This window comes from Lepus europaeus, chromosome 22, assembly GCF_033115175.1.
Source record: "Lepus europaeus isolate LE1 chromosome 22, mLepTim1.pri, whole genome shotgun sequence".
Taxonomy (NCBI): domain Eukaryota; kingdom Metazoa; phylum Chordata; class Mammalia; order Lagomorpha; family Leporidae; genus Lepus; species Lepus europaeus.
The window spans coordinates 34,157,622-34,170,412 of record NC_084848.1 but is presented as its reverse complement, the minus strand read 5'-3'; the positions used below and the strand labels follow the sequence as shown (position 1 = coordinate 34,170,412).

The following is a 12,791-nucleotide window of genomic DNA, read 5'->3' as shown; positions in this document are numbered from 1 at the left end:
ATGGCCCAAGGCCTTGGGCCCCAGGACCCACGTGGAAGGTCTGGAGGAAGCTCTTGGCTCCTAGCTCCTAGTTTCAGATCGGCTCAGCTCCAGCCATTGCAGCCATTTGGGGAGTGAACATATGAAAGACCTCTCTATATATAAATCTATACCTCTCTGTTTTGAAAAAACTGTTTTTGAATTGACTAGTTACCTTTTGCATACCTATGGTACATTTTTAGCACAAATTTTTCTTTTTTCCTGAAGACTTTCTCCAACTATCAAAAAGTATGTCTGATCAGGCACTGTGGATTCCATTTTAAATTAGTGTAGATTTGATAAATAAGGGAAACATTTGGATCACAGCCTCTGTACATAAGTAACACCATGATAGGGTTCTTGAAGAAGATAATATTTGCTATGTTATCCTGATTATCCTTGTTCATATGGGACTCTACAATTAGAAGTTTGTTTCTAGTTCCAGAGGCAGAGGACAGATTGATTTTGATCTTGTCATTGCTTTGATCCACTGTTGTAGTAAAATTAGTTAATCCCAAAATTATCTCTTATCAATTCAAAAATTATCTCCTCTTGATAGGGGAATTACTGATTAAATAGACAAAAGATTTGGTACCTATTTTAGTAAGTTGTTCTTATTTGAAAATTCTATATATTTATTTGTATCTTTATTAAAGGTGATAGTTTTTGTTTTCTACCTACTGCAAAGTACTATTTTGGATGAGCAGTGGGGTTTGGGTATAGAAAAAGGAAGAAAATCAGAGGTCTTGATGATGAGCACACATATTATAGTTAGACTTTAGGGAAGTGTAGTCTGCAGAGCAGAATTTTTACCTTTAAATATTTATGGTAGGGGCCGGCGCTGTGGCACAATGGGTTACCACGCTGGCCTGAAGCACTGGCATCCCATATGGGCACCGGTTCTAGTCCTAGCTGCTCCTCAACCCATCCAGCTCTCTGCTGTGGCCTGGGAAAGTAGTAGAAGATGGCCCAAGTCCTTGGGCCCCTGAACCCATGTGGGAGACCTGGAAGAAACTCTTGGCTCCTGGCTTCAGATAGGCCCAGCTCTGGCTGTTGCGGCCATCTGGGGAGTGAACCAGGGGATGGAAGACCTCTCTCTCTGAAACTCTTTCAAATAAATAAATCTTTAAAAGTAAATAAATAAATAAATAAATAAATAAAATATTTATGGTAGAAAAGATTGAAAATAAGTCAACTGAACAAATAAGTATAGTATACATGATTGGCCAGTGTGGTGTACTGGGTTAAGTCACTGCTTGCAACACTGCATCCCCTAATGGGCGCTGGTTCAAGTCCTGGCTACTCTACTTCTGATCCAGCTCCCTGCTAATGTGCCTGGGAAAGCAGAAGATGGCCCAAATGCTTTGGCCCCTGGACCCACATGGAAGACTAGGATAAAGCCCCTGGCTTTGGCCTGGCCCAGCCCTGGCCGTTTGGGGAGTGAACCAGTGGATGAAGAATCTCTCTGTGTTTCTTCTCTCTCTGTAACCCTGCCTTTCAAATAAAGAAATTTTAAAGATAAACTGAAAAGAAATTATTTAAATGTAAGGAACAGTATATTTAATAACATTAAAAGATAGCTACCTCTTTGAAAAGAACAAGACTATAGATAAACCTTTGATAAATTAGATGAAGGAAAAAATACCAGTAACATTAAGGAATAAAAGGAGCATGAATGCAGACAGATTGGTATTATCTCAGTCTCTGAATAGACTTAAATCGCAAGAGGTTAACAAAAATCATCATAACCCTGGGCATATTCTAGAAATGCAACGACTGTTCAACCTTGGATAATTTTAAATAGAGTTCACTGCGTTATAATGATTATTCTATTTCATTCATATAGATGTTTTTGTCTAACAATTGTCAGGGGCCGGTGCTATAGTTCAGCAAGTGAAGCTGCTGCCTGCGATGCTGGCATTTCATAAAGGTGCTGTTTCAAGTCCCAGCTGTTCCACTGCCAGTCCAACTTCCTACTAATGTGCCTGCGAAAGCAGTGGAATATGGCTCAGGAACTTAGGCCCCTGCACCCATGTGGGAGACCCAGAAGAAGCTCCTGACTCGTGGCATTGACCTGGGCCAGCCCTAGCCGTTGTGGGAGTGAACCAGCAGATAGAGGATCTCTCTCTCTCTCTCTCTGTCCCTCTCTGTCTGGAACTCTGCCTTTCAAATAAAATAAATCTCTAAAAAAAAGAATTGCCATTTCTAATGTTAAATGTAGTTACATAAATAGAGATTAAAAATATAAAGTAGCAAGGTAACTGTTGGAACAGTTTTTCTTCCCTTACATAATCACTATTAGTGTGTTTTAATGGAATGTTGAGAGAAACTTTTGAAATGGAAATAATTCATTCATAGGCATAAATACCAAAATACAAGGACTTTTCCTGTTACTTATGATAACAAAACTGAAGCCTTTGTGAGAAGAAATATTCTGGTTTTTTTCCCACAGTTCTTTTGAGTATTTTTCTTTTTTTTTAAGATTTATTTTATTTATTTGAAAGAGTTACAGAGAGAGGTAGAGACAGAGAGAGGTCTTCCATCCGCTGGTTTACTCCCCAGTTGGCTGCAACGGCTGGAGCTGTGCTGATCTGAAGCCAGGACCCAGGAACTTCTTCTGGGTCTCCCACACAGGTGCAGGTGCCCAATGACTTAGGCCATCTTCTTCTGCTTTCCCAGGCCATAGCAGAGAGCTATATGGGATGCCAGCACTTCAGGCAGGGTGTTAAACCACTGCGCCACAGCACCGGCCCTGAGTATTTTTCTTTCTTTCTAGTATTTTTCACCATTTTAACTTGTATTTTAAAAATGCTAACCTGGATAGGTGTTACTGATTTCCTGTAACCTAGGAAGAATAATCTGTTTTTTCTTTCTTAGGTACAAACTGTTTTGAAACCAGTTCATCAGAAGGAAGGACAAGAATTAACTGCTTTATTGAATGCTCCACATATTCAGGTAAAAAAAAGACATATATGTGGTTTTCCAGGTTTTTCTTTCTTTCTTTATCAAATTCTTTTAGGGCTGAAAAAGACCTCAGAAATTATCTAGCTATTTTAGTTATTGTTTTAAAGATTTATTGATTTATTTGAAAGGCAGAGTGGCAGGGAGACAGAGATATTTCATCTGCTGGTTGACTCCCCAAATGCCTGCAACAAGCAGAGCTGGGCAAGGCTGAAACCAGGAGCCAAGAACCCCATCTGAGTCTCCCACCTGGGTGACATGAGCCCAAATATTTGGTCCATCATCTGCTGCCCCCAGGCACATTAACAGGAAAATAGATTGCAAATTCACAGTAGCTGGGACTGTGGTATGGGATGCAGTTGTACTAAGCAGCAGCTTAACCTGCGTGCCACAGTACCTACCCCCGTATAGCTTATTTTGGGTTTACAACCTCATCTGGAGAATTCTTAGATTATATATTCATGTTTAGAACTAGACAATATTTTTGAAATACCTTCTTGCTATAATAATTGGATACTGTCTCTCCTTTTCTTTCAATGTATATTTTACCTTTCAAAGAAATAAATCTCTTATAAAAATAAAAATTGGACAAAAACTCATCCCTTTTGTTATTTTGCATACTTTTTTTTATTTGAAAGTCAGAGTTTTTATTTGAAAGTCAGAGTTACACACAGAAGGAGAGGCAGAGAGAGAGAGAGGTCTTTCATCCACTGACTGGTTCACTCCCCAATTGGCCACAATGGTCGGAGCTGCGCCAGTCTGATGCCGGGAGCCTCCTCCAGGTCTCCCACATGGGTGCAGGGGCCCAAGGTCTTGGGCCATCTTCTACTGCTTTTCCAGGTCATAGCAGAGATCTGGATTGAAAGTGGACAGTTGGGACTCGAAGCAGTGCCCATATGGGATGCTAGCACTGCAAGCGACGGCTTTTCATACATTTTTAATCATCTAGGGTGTTTACACCTCTTAGATTTTGTTTTTATGAAGTATAGTGAGCATGTAAGATACAAGTTTGGATCTATACATGATAAATTTGAAAGCATGCCATGTACATGAGGAGATTAAAAATAACTGTTTAGAAGTGAGTTGTGCTGTTTCTTAAAATGCTATGGATTTCTTTGAAACAGGCTCTTTTATTGGCCCACGATAAGGTTGCTGAGCAGGAAATGCAGCTAGAGCCCATTTCAGAGGAGAGAGTTTATGAAAGCATTGGCCAGTATGGAGGAGAAACTGTAAAAATAGTTCGTATAGAAAAGGCTCGTGATATTCCATTGGTAAGTGTCCCACATCTCTTTTTTTTTTATTTATTTTGTGATTCATTTTATTTATTTGAAAGGCAGAGTTACAGAGAGAGAAGAGGAGGAGAGTTATAGAGATCTTCTATCCATTGGTTCACTCCCTAAATGGCCACATTAGGCCAGGCTGAAGCCAGGAGCCAGGAGCTTCATCTGCATCTCCCATGTGGGTGCAGAGGCCCAAGGACCTTATTCTCTACTGCTTTCTCAGGCACACTAGCAGGGAGCTGGATCAGAAGTGGAGCAGTTGGCTGGCGCCACAGCTCACTTGGCTAATCCTCCACCTGCGGCACCGGCACCCTGGGTTCTAGTCCCAGTTGGGGCACTGGATTCTGTCCTAGTTGCTCCTCTTCCAGTCCAGCTCTCTGCTGTGGCCCAGGAGTGCAGTGGAGGATGGCCCAAGTGCTTGGGCTCTGCACCCGCATGGAAGACCAGGAGGAAGCACCTGGCTCCTGGCTTCGGATCAGCGCAGAGCGGTGGCCATAGCGGCCATTTGGGGAGTGAGCCAATGGAAGGAAGACCTTTGCTCTGTCTCTCTCTCTTACTGTCTAACTCTGCCTGTTAAAAAAAAAAAAAGAGTGGAGCAGTTGAAACTCCAACCAGTGTCCATATAGGATGCCAGCATTATAGGCAGTGACTTAACCCATTACGCCACAACGCTGGGACCTCTGTCCCACATCTCTTATCTGAGATTATTTCTACACAGAGATCTTGGGTGTGGCAGGTGATTGAAGACCCCGTTACCTCATTTGTTGTTTTTCTCTTTTAAAGTTTATTTTTTGGAATTCTGTGTTCTTGCCTGTACCTGTTATAGTTGAGAAAAGTTTGTTCATCTTTTCTCATATAATATCATTAAAACAATAGCTTATTTGTATATGAGGAAAAAAAGAATAAGTAATTTACTTCATTGTTCCCCCAACTTCCTTAATAATTAGAAATTCTGATCTTTTCATGCAGTTGTTTATTGATATAATTACTTAGATATAATTAAAAGTCTGTATTCTGTAATTCTTTAAAGTTTTTGTATGTTGAAACTTTTTTCAATCTCTTAGTCTGTTTCCTTAAGTTTCTTTTATTAGAAGAGAAATATTCTTCAGTCTTGGTGGTTCAGATTGTACCTTGAATAACATGGTATATGGAATAAGGAATGTATTTTATAGACAGTTTAACTAGTCTAGCCTTCTCCCCTTCCTCAAAAATAGAAATTAGGAAAGTCATGGCAACGTTTTTAAATGAATGTTTAGGAAAAAAATATTACAAACTAATATTACAAACTCTTGTCTGCTTTCAAGTGTTACTCTGTATCTTGTATTTCCATGTCTGAACATACATTTTTTTAATTTTTGCTTCCAATTTATATAATAATGTTTAGTACATTTTAATGTAAATTGGATGCAGCTAATAGTTAACATTTGAATAACTAACCAGATTGGTATTCGCCACTACGTCATATTAAATTTGAAAAAACTTTCATAAATTAAGAGTCATTTTCACTAACCACACCAAAATGCGGTATAATCATTTGAATAGGATCTGGCATGTGGAGAGCAAACTTGATTATAGGTCTTGTTTTAAGCAAATGCATTCTTCTGCTGCTGTATGCTTCAAAAATCTGCTTCGTTTCAGAATTCTAATGAGTAGAGTGTTTCTGAAGCAGAAAGTGTTGTGAGAAAATGGTCAGCTTTCAAATCTAATTACAGTTACTACTCTGTAAGTAAATTTTTTTCTCAAGATTATTGAAGGCAAGCATTTTTTAAGTTTTTATTGTTTTTAAAGATGTATTAATTTGGAAGGCAGAGTTTGTATACAACAGACACACACACACACACACACAGATGAGTCTTCCATTTGCTGGTTCACTCCCCAAGTGATGGGCCAATCCAGAGCCAACAACTGCTTCTTCAGGTCTCCCAAGTGGGTTCAGAGACCCAAGAACTTGGGCCATCTTCTGCTACTTTCCCAGGCACATTAGGAGGGTTAGTATTGTTGAATAGAAATAATTAGGGGCCAGCACCGTGGCTCAATAGGCTAATCCTCCACCTTGCGGCGCCGGCACACCGGTTCTAGTCCTGGTCGGGGCACCGGATTCTGTCCCGGTTGCCCCTCTTCCAGTCCAGCTCTCTGCTGTGGCCCAGGAGTGCAGTGGAGGATGGCCCAAGTGCTTGGGCCCTGCACCCCATGGGAGACCAGGAGAAGCACCTGGCTCCTGCCTTCGGATCAGCCTGGTGCGCCAGCCGCAGCGCGCTAGCTGCGGCAGCCATTGGAGGATGAACCAACAGCAAAGGAAGACCTTTCTCTTTGTCTCTCTCTCTCACTGTCCACCCTGCCTGTCAAAAAAAATAATAATAATAATAATTAGAACTTTAAAATGAAGAAATATTTTAAAAATGCATTTTTATTTTAAAATTAGATGTTTTATTTTATTTGTGTTTTTGTTTTTTTAGGGTGCTACAGTTCGCAATGAAATGGAATCTGTGATCATTAGCCGGATAGTAAAAGGTGGTGCTGCTGAGAAAAGTGGTCTGTTACACGAAGGAGATGAAGTCCTGGAGATTAATGGCATTGAAATTCGAGGGAAAGATGTCAATGAGGTTTTTGACATATTGGTAAGTTGACAAAGGTGGAAGAATAATTGATTTGTTGCTAGACTTTAGAATAAGTTATTTTTGAAGCATTTTAAAAATAACTGATAAGAGTACCCGATGATTTCTAGCCTGATTTTTGTATGATTTAATTGTTCCACAGTATTTATTAGTAGAGGATTTTTATGTTTTTTTTTCTGATGGGTACTGCTGAGATATATATACATACATATATATGTAAATTTTTTTCTTTTGGCTTTGTTACTAAAATTTATATTGCTTTGTGCAATCAGTAGTAATATAACTCATTAATTCAGTCAATAATACTGAGTTCCTACTATGTCCTAGACACTGGCTAAGTATTAACATAACAAAGCCGGTGTCTTTTTTTTTTTTTTTTGGTAAGATTTATTTTTTTGAAAGAGTGACAGAGAGAGGGAGAGAGAAAACGAAAGAGATCTTTCATCTGCTGGTTCACTTCCCAAATGGCTGCAAAGCCAGGTGTCCAGAACTCCATCCTGGTCTTCCATGTGGGTGGCAGGGGCCCAAGCACATGGGCTGTCTTTTGCTGCTTTTCCAGGCATATTAGCAGGAAGCTGGATCAGAAGTGGAACAGGCAGGACTCTAACCAGCGCTCACATATGAGATGCCAGCATTTCATGCAGCACCTTAACCTCTGTGCCACAATGCCTGCCTTTGCCTCATGATTTTAATTGTCCTGTTTTCTTCAAGTGCTGAAGAGCAATATATGTCCAATGGCTACCGTATTAAGATGCAGATTAATTGCAGAAAGTTCTGTTGAACAATGCTACTATAATCAGCATGTTATTTATAGTCATCTTGTGAGGACAGTTTTTGATCACTTTGCATGAACTCAGAGACCAGATCTGTATTCTCATTTCCTTAGCATTAGTTGTTAGAGTTGTAAATTGTAGAAAACATCCTCATGTTCTGTTCTGTTCCGCCCGCCCGCCCGCCCTTCCTTCCTTCCTTGCTTTGGTAGAGCAAACTACCATTGATCATGATCATCATTTTTAGCCCTCTTTTATTAGCTGGTAAATTTAGGTGAGCACTCTTTTCTGTGATATTAGTACCAGTAGTTATGGTGATTACTTTGCTAGAGGTTTCTAAACAAAGCAGTTAGCGATATACTGGGAAATAATAGTGAGGCTGGCAGTTAGATACCCTACAGTTAAAAGTCAGAATGTGGGGCCAGCACTGTGGTATAGTAGGCTGAGCCCTCCATCTGCAATGCCAGCATCCCATATGGGCTCCAGTTTGTGTCCTGGCTGCTCCTCTTCCCATCCAGCTCTTTGCTGTGGCCTGGGAAAGCAGTGGAAGATGGCCCCAAGTCCTTGGACCCCTGCACCTATGTGGGAGGCTGAGTAGGCCCCTGGCTCCTGGCTTCAGATGAGCCCAGCTCTGGCCATGGCAATCACTTGAGGAGTGAACCAGCTGATGGAATACCTTTCTCTCTGTCTCTCCCTCTCTCTGTAACTACCTCTCAAATAAATAAATAAAATCTTCAAAAAAAAAAAAATTAGAATGAGTGACAAAAACAAAGCATCTGGGAGTTGAGAATATTTGTGCTGTTTTTCTCATGCCAGTCACAATTTTTCAAATTTTGTTTTAATCAGAGTAGATAACCCGTGTTACAGCAGCACAGCATCTTTCAGCCCTTCATTATAGGATCTTCCTAAACTTGAATAAAAAATAAAAACCCAAGATTTGTAGGCTAAATGGCTTCCCCCAAAGGACCAGAATTAATTATAGAATGCCATAATCTGGGATAACTAATATAACAGAATCCATGAAGGATTAAGTTATGTTTCCTGATGAAAAGTGGCTCATCTTTATTGATTCTTTTTTTTTTAAAGTTTACAAAGGGGTTCTTGAGTAGTCTAGGTTGGGAAATACTGATCATAAGATGATGATGGAATGATTTTAATAAATGCAGATTTAAAAACTAACTGGATCTTTCTATTACAGTCTGATATGCATGGTACTTTGACATTTGTTCTGATACCCAGTCAGCACATCAAACCTCCTCCTGCCAAAGAAACTGTAGTAAGTGTTTTGTTTTGTTTTTTCCCCTTAATATTCATTGGTTTCTCCACCCCACCCCGTGGCTCTGTTTATTTCTCTGTATCAGAAATGGCACTCTAAATATTTCTTACACTCATGTAAAAAGAGGTAAATTCAGTAGTTTTTTAAAAAATAATATAAAATTACAAAATTTCAAATTGAATAAACTGAACCTTTTTAAAATAAAAAATAGAAAAGATTTGATTTTTTTGTGATTTCTAACATTGAACTTTCTCATTTTTGTAGTTATAAGTGAGCTTATTCAATTTAAACATACTCCGTATGGGGGAAAAAGTGTTTTTAGAGAGTGTATTGCTGTATCTTAAGCATTTATTCAGTTAGTTCTATTAAAACAGAAACTTCATTACTGACCCAGTAATTCCACTCCTAGGTTTATATCCAAGATAATTGAATATATATAAGGGTATGTCAGAAACTTAATCAAAAAGTTGATTTAAAGGTATTTATTTTGGTGGAAAAAGGTTTTGAACTCTGCATAATTTTTTTTTTCATGATAGGCCATTTCTGTGAACTTTTTGGTACCTTTGTACATTCTCACAAAGACTTGGAGTCCTTATTCATAGGAGCATTATTCATATAATATAGCCAGAAAATAGGAACAGACAAATGCCCTCCCGATGATGAATTTATATATATACCATATTTTATTTTCCAATAGGATAGTACTTGGTGTAATAGGAAAGGCTAAAGTATATACATGTGCTACAACATGGATGAACCTTTAAAAAATTATCTAAGAGAAAGAAGCCAGTCACAGGAGGCCATGAATTAGTTAATTTACATGAATTGTCCAGCATAGGTAAATCTGTAGGGACTGAAAGTTGAGTAGGAGTCCCTAATCGGAGTGATGATAACAGTATTCTAAAATTGTTTGTAGTAATAGTTGTACAACTGTGTATACATTGAGAACCACCAGTCAAATACATGGGTGACCTGTAGAGCATGTGAATTATGTCTCAGGCTGTTCAAAAGAGAAATGATAGACTTTGAAATGCTGGTTTAATATGGAAGCCTGATGTGTTGCATCTGTTATGATTCTTTACTTTTATAAAAGTGCAACAGTTTAAGAAAGAAAATTTTCATGTTTTACTCAACATTCATGTTTAATATTTTTTGTTTTGGCCATCATTTTGTATTTTCGATTATTCTGTATGGAACATATCGATGTTGGACATGCAACTGTCCTTCTGTTTATAGTTCCTTTTTTTTTTTAAGATTTTTTTTATTTTACTTGAAAGTCAAGAGTTATGCGGGGGTGGTGGTCTTCCATCCGATGGCCCACTCCCCAATTGGCCGCAATGGCCGGAGCTGTACCAATCCGAAGCCAGGAGCCAGGAGCTTCCTCCAGGTCTCCCATGAGGGTTCAGGGGCTCAAGGACTTGGGCCATCCTCCACTTCCTTCTCGGGCCATAGCAGAGAGCCAGACAGGAAGTGGAGTTAGCCGGGTCTCGAACTGGCGCCGTATGGGATGCCAGCGCTTCAGGCCAGGATGTTAACCTGCTACGCCTCAGCGCCGGCCCCTATAGTTCCTTGCAAGAGGAGGAACAAAAAAATAATTTGGCTTTGAATTCAAACAGCTTGATGTTCTGTGCATTGTGCCTTTCCACATTTCTCTACTGTAGATAGACCCTGAACTTCAAAAGGAGCCCTGCAAACTAAGGAAGCACAACAGAGGAGGGGTGGAATATGCCTTTATGTGTGTTGATAATGATCCATCCCTCCTGAGTAATGACTTCTGTTTTTGAGAATGAATTCCAGAGATTAAGACATGTTTTATTAGCATTTCTTTTCCACTATTCATGTAGAGGCTAGAATTCTCTAAAAGAAAGGTCATTTCTTCAGTAGATGAAATTGATCTAAATATTAGGCTGATATTTGCTGCTTTATTCAGTGTATGAAAAATTAAATGCTGGCGCAGCGGCTCAATAAGCTAATCCTCTGCCTGAGGTGCCGGCACACCGGGTTCTAGTCCCGGTCGCTCCTCTTCCAGTCCAGCTCTCTGCTGTGGCCCGGGAGTGCAGTGGAGGATGGCCCAAGTCCTTGGGCCCTGCACCCGCATGGGACACCAGGAGAAGCACCTGGCTCCTGGCTTCGGATCAGCACGGTGCACTGGCCGCAGCGGCCATTGGGGGGTGAACCTACGGAAAAGGAAGACCTTTCTCTCTGAATCTCTCTCTCTTGCTGTCTACTCTGCCTGTCGAAAAAAAGAAAAATTAAAACAGTGAAATTACTCATTTAGAATTCAGATTGCTTAAGCGTAAGAATAGAACAAATTATTTATTAGGAATTATTTAACTCCTGCTTTTCATTGATGATACAGAATAAAACACTGGTTTATTCCAAAGACCAAAGGAATATCTGTTACAGGATTTATGGAAAAATATAACTTCAAGGTAGATAATATCAGCAGCTGCTTAATTGAGAAATGAAATAGCTTAAAAGAGGCAGGAAGAAGGAGAGGGAAAGAAGAAAAAGTGATGTCAGGTTTATACCTTTGAAAATACAGCATTTGATTAATAGGGATCTCTTCAAAATAGAGATGCCTGGTATTTTTCTTTTCCTTTCCTCCTTTTATTATTAAGAACTGTAAATTGCAATATCTCACAAAATTTTCATTGAACTTAATTGTCTTTTTTTTTAAGGGTTATTTATTTATTTGAAAGAGTTACACAGAGAAAGGAGAGGCAGAGAGAGAGAGGTCTTCCATCCGATGGTTCACTCCCCAAATGGCCGCAGTGGCCGGAGCTGCGCTGATCTGAAGCCAGGAGTGTCTTCTGGGTCTCCCATGTGGGTGCAGGGGCCCAAGGACTTGGGCCATCTTCTGCTGTTTTCCCAGGCCATAGCAGAGAGCTGATGGGAAGTGGAGCAGCCATGTCTCGAACCGGCGCCCATATGGGATGCTGGCGCTCCAGGCCCCAGCGTTAACCCGCTGCACCACAGCACCGGCCCCTGAACTCAATTGTCTTAAAATAAAACTTGTACTGAAGCTCTCCACAAAAGGGAAGATTGAGAAGGAATCATAATTTGGATTGTCCTATGCAGAATAAATATCTATGAGATTAGTGATCTTCAATCTAAAACAGTTTATTGAGGATCATTAAAATACAGGTCAGCATTTGACAAGAGCAGCACAAGGTACCTTTCTGATGTATGTTTTGTGATGTTAGGCACTCTCTACCCCAACATAAACACCTAACTGAATTACAACAGCAAGAATAAGCTAGTCAGGAAAAGTACTGAATTGTTAAATGTCTTTTGTTTCCCAGTAACAGACAGTGTCTGCTCTGGCAGTAACAGAGGTCAAAGGTCTTAGTACCTTTCTAGTTCATTTCCTGGGTGACTGGCACATCTGTCCCAGGAAAAAGAAATTTTTGAAACTTTACATTTTCCTTTTCTTATGAAGCCTTAAAAGAAAAGGTTGGATTTCCCAGACTGCTGTAAAACTTTAGATTATTCCATACTATAATTGAAATAATATAGAAAGACATAGTAGATTTTTGGAGTTGAAAGGGACTTTTTCATCTAGTCTAATGCTCAAGTATAGTGAAGGAATTCATTGAAATTAAAGGGGATATCGCAGTGATGGAATAGATGCCAGAAAGTTCAAAGATTAGGTTATTAATTTTTTTAATAAACGTAAGCTATAATAATATTAACTTCCTTTGTGCCAGGCACTGCACTGTGTTCTAAGGAATTAGAGAGCCACTGCTGTCAAATACATGTACTTTATTGTTAGAGGAATAAGGTGTATTACACAATTGTCATCTTAGTGTCTTCTTATTTGTAAGAAGATCTGGAATTTTATAATGTAGTAGGATTTTTATGAATAAGT

General features: G+C 39.5%; 1 protein-coding gene across 3 annotated transcripts in view; it reads left to right on the top strand.

Annotated features, from left to right (window-relative positions):
- Positions 1–12,791, top strand: part of PALS1 (protein associated with LIN7 1, MAGUK p55 family member) — an 84,999-nt gene that overhangs the window by 50,338 nt on the left and 21,870 nt on the right. For all 3 annotated transcript variants that reach the window (XM_062181354.1, XM_062181352.1, XM_062181353.1), the window contains 4 exons: positions 2,896–2,973; positions 4,104–4,250; positions 6,716–6,877; positions 8,843–8,920. In XM_062181354.1, coding sequence (XP_062037338.1) covers positions 2,896–2,973; positions 4,104–4,250; positions 6,716–6,877; positions 8,843–8,920 — 465 coding nt within the window. The remainder of the gene's footprint in view (positions 1–2,895; positions 2,974–4,103; positions 4,251–6,715; positions 6,878–8,842; positions 8,921–12,791) is intronic.